The sequence below is a fragment of the Pollachius pollachius genome (genome assembly GCF_949987615.1).
Source record: "Pollachius pollachius genome assembly, chromosome: 6".
Lineage (NCBI taxonomy): Eukaryota > Metazoa > Chordata > Actinopteri > Gadiformes > Gadidae > Pollachius > Pollachius pollachius.
The window spans coordinates 14438167-14446706 of record NC_136939.1 but is presented as its reverse complement, the minus strand read 5'-3'; the positions used below and the strand labels follow the sequence as shown (position 1 = coordinate 14446706).

Sequence of the window (8540 nt, the reverse complement as noted above, 5' to 3'; positions counted from 1 at the left end):
CTTTGTTTGGTTGTGTGTGTGTGTGTGTGTGTGTGTGTGTGTGTGTGTGTGTTTGAGGTCAATAAAATAACTGGGAAATTAGCTAAAGTAAAGTTTAGACTGAAGTTTGTACTCTGCACTTGTTTGCACCCAAGTATATATTGAAGGATAAACAGTACATATAAACTAGATAAAGAAGTAATGAAATGAAACCAAAATTGTTGTGCTTGAATCCAAAATGATTTTAGATTTTATATTACTCTTCAATCATTGATCAACAAAGAATGCATATATTACAACTAGTTTGAATAAACTAGTTGTAATGTGACTACTAAGATAGTCACAATGTTGTAAGATAGTCACAACATTGTGACTATCTTAGTAGATAGTCACAATGTTGTCTTGTCACATAGATATGACTAGACAAAATTATTGTTATGTTATTCTATTAACAATAAACCTTTTTTTTTGATTATATAAGGATAGTCAGTGGTGTTTGAATCCCAGCTGTCAAGTGTTCATTGATGCAACGTATCCCGAAAAAGAATGGCCAGCAAATAGATACGCATCGATCTCCTAGTATTTACCACGCAGTTAATAAGTCACCAACTCGTTTTGTATAAAATGTGCGGGTTACCCTCAGCGTTTGTCAAAGTAGAGAAGATGGAGCTATCGGTTCACTGGCGATGGCTTGCTACAGTTTTAAACCTTATGATTCTGGGTAAGCCAATTTGAGGACAATTGATACGCTATTGATGAAAGAAAATATTTCATGACATTTAAACACAAGTTGTCGAATGTAACTCTTACGAAGAATGTCAGTTTACAGGTTATTTAGGTTCCGTAGAATTATCTATCAACTCATTTCTGGGTTATTGATTTGTTGTTGGCAGGTGCGGGTGTTTGGTGTGACTGTACTGAAGAAGGCATGGGGATAGAGGGTGGGGATTACATTCTCACTCAGGGTCTGAAAATTGGCAGTACCTTGATCTATCAATGCCCCTATGGTTTTTTCCCCTACCCTGCCCACACCCGCCAGTGTCTTCACAACAGATGGAGGCCTCTACCGTCACGAGAAAGGGACATCCGCCAGATATGTAGATGTAAGAAGATTTTGATGGTATATTTCCATTCTGTTGCATCATTAAGGTTGCAGAGAAACTTTAATCCAGAGTTATTTACAGTGAATTCAGATATAACCTTTAACTAACCAGGCTGGGGGTGAATACAGAGAGAGGTATTTATGAAACGGGTAGGGGGTTAGACAGTGAATACAGAGACAGGTCTTTAAAGAGCGGGTAGGTGGTTTGACTGGTGCAGAGACAGGTCTTTAAGGAGCAGGGGTTAGATAGTGAATCAAGAGAAAGGTCATAAAGGAGCAGTAAGGGGGTTAGACATTGGTTAAGGAGACAGGTCTATAAGGAGCGAAGGGGGTTAGACAGTGGTTACATAGACAGGTCTTTAGGAGCAGGGGTTAGACAGTGCTTACATAGACAGGTCATTAAGGAGCAGTTGGGGGTTGGACAGTGACTACAGATTCAGGTCATGAAGGAACTGTTAGGGGTTGGACATTGATAACGACAGGTCATGAAGGTGTTAAGGCGTACATTTATTTTCTATATTCTTTTTGCAGTGGTGGAATGCCCTGACCCAACGGTTCTGAAATACGGGGTAGTCGACCCTTCTGAGGAAAGATACTTCATAGACAATGAGACGATGTATGAATGTGATTCTGGGTACAGACTTCACGGGTCGGTGAAACGTGTCTGCCTGGCCAACGGAAAGTGGAGTGGCAGCACACCGATCTGTAGTCGTGATGATGGTAACTAAGAAGTACTGCCTGCCTGGCTGGCTGCCTGTCTGTCTGTCTGTCTGTCTGTCTGTCTGTCTGTCTGTCTGTCTGTCTGTCTGTCTGTCTGTCTGTCTGTCAGTCATCTGGTGGTCTGCCTGCAGGTGTCTCTCTGTCTTGCTCTCTGCCTCTATTTCAACTCCATCTCCCTTCTATTCCGTGTTTGTCAATGATTTAGATATTCGTTAGTTAAATAGCAGTTAGTGCTAGTTATTTTATGTTCTTGTCTTGATCGTTCTTTTGTTTTTGTTCTTGATTGACAGCAGGTAACCCTTGCCCGGACCCTGGCATTCCCCCGGGAACTTTCCGCTCGGGGGACTATTTTGACTATGATGACCAGGTGACGTACAGCTGTACCAGCAGCTTAATGTACCTGGTGGGCTCCAGGGTGCGCACCTGCAAAGCTGACGGCCAGTGGTCTGGAGTGGAGCCCAGCTGCTTCTGTGAGCCAGCGCTTAGTGTGTGGTACAGACCAGAGAGAGTCTGTGTATGGCCATGTATTTATGTCATGTAATGATAATCATGGATGGCATTACGCCTTTGATTTATAGATAAGTACACGTATGACACTGCATCGGATATCAGTGAAGCGTTTGGGGGCGCAATGAAGCAGAGTCTGACCGAGTCGATGTCAGTCGGTAAGAGAACCATCTGCTTTACGCTCTCTCCTCTCAGTATGAGCTGCGTTTTGATTTTTTGTTTTGACCTTAGTCAAGACATAAATCTTGGTGCAAATCCCTCATTTCATCTGTTTATCTTTCTCGGCAAATGATTAGTTGCAGAGAAAGAAAAAGCAATCACATGTTCTGGATGGTAAAAATTATATCTGCAGTCTAAGTTAGAAATATGCATTACTAAATACCTGCTAAATTGAGTTTAATTTATTTTGAATTGAGTTAAATCAACCCAATTTTAACATTATTTAATCAAATAAGTTTAATTAAATTGGAGCATGTCATCAAAAACATAATATATTTCAGGTGACATACAAGAGGGAAGAAAGATAACGATTACAAAAGATGGAAGAAAACTGAATATGTACATCGCCGTGGATATTTCTGACAGTCTCAGCAAAGAGGACATAAACAAATCAACAGAAATGGTTAAGGCATTTATAGAAAGGGTAAGTCAACATGTACATACACATGATATGTGACATATACAAATAGTGTATATATTGTTTGCTGGTGATAGCTGTGACCCAAAACGCTTTCAGTAAATCATGTTTATTACATTTTACAGGTAGCATCGTATGCTGTCTCCCCAAACTATGACATCCTCTTTTTCACTTCTGAATTATTGCCTATTTCCAACATTCTTGATTATTATAATCAAGAAAATAAGAAAACACTTGAAGCTGTTTTGGATGATCTGAAGAATATTAAAATAAAAGGTATGTTTTGTAAGGGATCGGGAGAGGACCCAAATGCAGCCCACGTAGGCAGGCAGACAGTCGGTAATGCATTTTATATACAGAAACAAGCAGACAGAAGACAGGCAGGGCGCAAGCAGGATCCGTTGTCGGGAGCGGAAGGCAGGGTCGATCACCGGAACAGAGACAGAACAGGCAGGTCGGGGTCAGGCAGGGTCGATAATCCGTTGTCAGGGGCGGAAGGCAGGGTCGATCACCGGGACAGAGACGGAGCAGGCAGGTAGGGGACAGGCAGCGTGGATAATCCGTTGTCAGGGGCGGAAGGCAGGGGCGATCACCAGGGCAGAGACGGAGCAGGCAGGTAGGGGATAGGCAGGGTCAATACCGGGGAATCAGTCCGGAAACCGCTTGAGAGGCTAGTACGGAAGACATAGGGCAATCTGGCACTGAGGGAACTGAAAGGAGGGTCTCTATACCGGGTTGATTGGTGATCAGAGGCAGCTGAGTGCAACAGGTGAGGAGAGTTGGACTGATGGCAAAGAGTAGCAGGCAGGTGAGAAGAAGGAGGGGCCGGTGGAAAAACACTGGGAGCTAATGCCGCCTTCAAAACGGTCAGAGTTTCCGGGAGGTTCGGACCCTAAACTCAGAAGAAAGTGCTTTGAACACTCTGTTGTTTTCGCTCAGAGTTTCGTGCGGAAGTAAAGCTACCCGAGTCTCCCGAGATCACGGCACAACAATGGCCACCCATTTCATTGATAGACTAAAGTGAACTGGCAGCAAGCACTAAGAGGCAAACTCAAAACCCATTCTAACATTTGCATTACGATACATTATAGCTTACAATTATAAACATCACCTGAAAAATTCTCGCTCATGTTCAACCATCGCATGCAGTTCTAAAAACGGATTCATCTGATTCAGCAAAGAAGCGCAATTTGGTCACTGCGGGACCCATACTTGTTGTTGTGAAGTCTAGTCTCCAGAACAATCTGTTTTCCGGTTTTATGTCATAGCCTACGAACTTCTAAGAGGCTTTGCTGAACACCCTTATTTCGGAAGAAGGGAAGGTTTACGTAAAGACACGTTAGAGCTTCCGAACATCCGAGCTGTTTTGAAGGCGGCATAAGGTGAATGAGACGACTGAGAGGGGAGCATGAGATGACTGAGGGGAGATCATGACATGTTTGACTACTAAAAAGTTAGTTATTATTATCTAAATATGTGGCTATATTCAACATTTTATAAACTTTGTGTGTGTGTGTATGTGGGTTTGTGTCTTATGTGTGTGCGTGCATGCGTGTGAATTTGTGCGTGTGTCACCTTTTTCCACAGATAACAGGGCTACAGGGACTGATCTAAACAAAGTCTTCAAACATATGTTAGAACAAATATACATCATCGAAAATGACACAAAGAACGATTTTAAAGATCTTCGTCACATCATCTTAATATTTACCGATGGTAATTCCACCTCTATTTAAAAATACTACTCACAAGGATGACAGAAAAGAGAATTCACTGCAATGATATATGTCTGTCTGTCTCTGCACCATTGGCAACCAACTTATTTGTGGTTGAGTTTGACATAAAGATCTATTGTAGGCCTACTCCCTTTGAAATTGGCCCCCGAGCTACGACCTACAAGTGAGAGTAACTTTGTGTTGGACTGATCTCATCATAGGTGGTTATAACATGGGCGGCTCCCCACTGGCTAATCTACAAAGAATAAAGAATACCATTAAACAAGAAGACCACCTGGGTAGGACACCAAAACACATTTAACAGCTCAAAGTTTGTGCATCATGAACGCAAAATGCAATTTTATCACCACAGTGTGTTGCATGTTGTTCTCCATGTTCTAGATGTTTACATATTTGCTGTTGGAGATAGGATATACGAGTTGGACCTCCAACCTCTCGCCACGGGAGAAAGGGGGAGACATTTCTTTAGAATCCAGAAAGAGGAACTGGACACAATGTTTGATGAAATATTTGGTAAGTGCTCTTTCAAATAAGATTTTGAAAAGGGGATCATTAAATTGCCTCCCAAGCTCCAAATACATTCTCCATAGTAGTGTAGCTGTAATGGAACTCAAGAAGATACCAGCGCAGGGTAGCAGTAGTCTTCAGGGGAAGGTTGTGAGAGACATCCAGATACCAGTGCAGGACAACCACGCGTTAAAGTCTGGAATGTGATTTAGTTCCACACATTTGGTCGTAGGAAATGTGGGATGTCAGCCGCAGAACCAGTACAGCACCAGTGACCACCCTCAATGCCATCATCACACAGAATGGGCTTGATGCGGCATTAGGGAACCAGTCGAGTGCACCCTTGGAGGTATTATCACAGAGTGACACCAACAGAGGCATATGTGCATGCTTTGGTTGGTTGAGTCCCAGGCAAGGGGCCGTGTTTTAAACAGTCTGCTGGGATTTCACAGCAGCCCAACCTCGTAGCCCAGCCTGTGGAGGCAATGCAGTAGTGAGGCTGAGAGATGGCCCCAGACTGGAGCTGGGGCTGGGCACATGCCTGCCCGGGGAACCGCCTTATCTTTCCCTACAGACAGAATTTTTCAATATATTGATTAATTTAGGGCTTCATAGAGCCAGGGGAGCTGTTGAAAGAGATATATGAAAGGCTCACTCAATCAATATATGCAGTTATTCACTTTCATATAAGGATTTCAATAATAACATTGTTCAAACATGGTTCTGAGTTTTACTGAAACGTCTATGATACAAATGTTTCTGATCCTGCAGATGACGAAGCCGTAGTCAGTTTATGTGGACTGCACAAGATGACCGACATCAATCTTTCCAAGAGTTTAATATATCCATGGAATGTGAAGCTCACCATGCTGAGAGGTGACCAGGTAGGGGGTTAGACATTGATACAGATACATGGTATAAAGTATGTCACATATGATTTATGTCTTTATTAATTCATTAATTATTTATTTCAGACAAAGACATGCACTGGCGCTATCGTTTCTTCTAAATTGATCCTGACTGCTGCTCATTGCTTCCTTGGGGACTTTCCTGAGAACATACAAGTGGACGTAAAGCAAGGGAGTGAGGCTGGAAAAACTAAAACATGATCAATTTGAAGCCATTTCAATTATGTTGGCGTTGAATTTGCAAAGCGTTTCTTTAAAATTAGCTATTTATGTCTTGTATCTTCATTTTCTGTTTCTTAAAGTCAAAGAGGTGGAGAAATACTACATTCATCCGCAATACAACATCAAAGCCAAAGTGGAGGAAGGAATTCATGAATTTTATGATTATGATGCAGCTCTTGTTCAATTGAAGGAGGATCTGAACTTCACTACAGATCTCAAGTGAGGCTATTTACATTACATAGTACACATGCACTTTGTAAATAGCCTGCATTTATATAGCACATTTATTCACACGCACGCACGCACACACGCACGCACACACACACACACACACACACACACACACACAAGATGACACCCTTCTGCGCTTCGAATCTTAATCATCCATAAAGCCAGGACTTTAAGAACAATCTTGCTGCTTAAACTTTTTTTTTGTTGTTCTAGACCCATTTGCATACCCTGCACCAAGGAAACGAACCAGGCCCTTCGTTTGCCTTCGGATGCAAAGTGCACTGATCAAGGTTCAAAACATCACTCAGCGATTTCACTTTGATAAAAATGTACGTGTTTCCAAAAGGCTCATGTGCTCTTAGCAGTGTTGATAGGCCTAATCTTTATTTTATTACTCCATTTAGAGAAGTTGTTGTTGAAGGACTTCAACCAAAGACTGCATTTCCTGACTGGGCATGAGGACGTGAAACAAAAAGACGTTGTAGCAAAACTGGGCCAAAATGTGAGTCTTGGCGACGTCATAAATATCTTTTTACATGATTTTTTGAATATGTCACTGCATGCATGTGTGCGTGTGATGTATGAGGAAACAACTTTGCTTGTCTGAGAGTTCAGAAACAAAACCTAAAAAAAACACTCACTCTTTTACCCACTCTGAAATGTAGCGCGACCCATGTATCAAGCAAGCCACAAGACTAGAAAACGTAACAGCAGAAAAAATACATGACTTTGTGACAGACAACTTCCTGTGCACAGGTGGTATTACACCTTTTGTGGACCACATAGCATGTAAAGGTAGGTTAAGATGTTTTTTATTCATTCCAGACTACCAACATATTAGGGTGTAACAGGAATAGGAATTAAAAAGAGACAAAAACATATTTCTAATTAAATACTAACAAATTAAAGGTACAATACTATAGATTTGCGATTGGTAGCTCTAGTCTGAATTTTGTGAACATTTCTACTCACCCCTCCCTCTCGTTACTCTCTCAAAACTGCTAGAATTATATCAAATGTTGAAGGATCAAAAGACACTCAGCTGGAAATGTTGTCATGAAGATGTTTATTATGCTGCACAATATCTCTTAACCCCACCTCTGTTGGGACTTATTTTGCTGGGAACTATCAAGTATTTGTTTTGTAAATTATTGATTTAAATGGTCTGAGTATATGACATTAACTAAGGCCCACTGGCCTTATTCACCCAGTGGCCATCTTGCCTCCAAACACTCAAACCAAGATGGTACAAAAATGGTCGCTAGGGTAACTGTGACTAGTACATGTTGTACTGACATACATTTCTGCCTGTTTTTTGGGGGGCAGGGGACTCTGGTGGTGCGGTTTTTAGGGACTACAACCAGCGCACCATACAGGTAATCACATACTTAGCATTACTTTCAAATCAAGTTATATTTAAGGTTGAATTTGTTGAACACAAACTAATTATCAAATTTTACTTTATTTTTGCAATATATATTTTGTCTTTTTAGGTTGCTCTAGTCAGCTGGGGAACGGATAATGAGTGTGCGGGTTATGAAGGGAAACTTGTGAAATCAAAAGACTATTCCAGAGATTTTCACTTGAATCTCTTCAAGATAGTCGACTTTCTTCACTCAACCATGGCCCACGGGGACAAAACTTTAGCTCCAACCGAATTCATTGATAACTGGAAATTGTAAGGGCTGGTGCGTAATGTCAAAGAAAACGGATGAGAAATACCCCTCATGTGAAATAAGTACAAATAAGATGTGATTTTGTGGAATGCTTTGTTCAACGCTTTATTATAGGTTATTTATGGGTAGCATTTTTGAAGATTGAATAGGCTACCAATGATAAACCAGGCTATGCTTAACATGTATAACTCTGTATCAGCAATCACCACCAGTGGTCTTTGAAGACGGTTGTTGACCCGTAAATAAAATTACAGATAAAGAACATTCTGGATCTCCTCTTTTGTTGGAGTTGAGCTCTTCCTCTCCAGTGGGTGG

The 8540-nt window shown here is 41.4% G+C and overlaps 1 protein-coding gene across 1 annotated transcript; it reads left to right on the top strand.

Annotated features, from left to right (window-relative positions):
* Positions 1–642: 642 nt before the first annotated feature.
* Positions 643–8231, top strand: LOC307077472 (complement factor B-like; the record flags this gene model as incomplete). Its single annotated transcript, XM_079738900.1, has 18 exons — positions 643–700; positions 873–1082; positions 1613–1801; positions 2092–2271; positions 2380–2466; positions 2809–2951; positions 3071–3221; positions 4533–4661; positions 4882–4959; positions 5063–5194; positions 5960–6072; positions 6163–6271; positions 6360–6537; positions 6763–6839; positions 6954–7051; positions 7215–7344; positions 7876–7925; positions 8043–8231. 18 exons carry the CDS (start codon positions 643–645, stop codon positions 8229–8231), a joined length of 2301 nt encoding a protein of 766 aa, XP_079595026.1.
* Between the last annotated feature and the right edge of the window lie 309 nt (positions 8232–8540).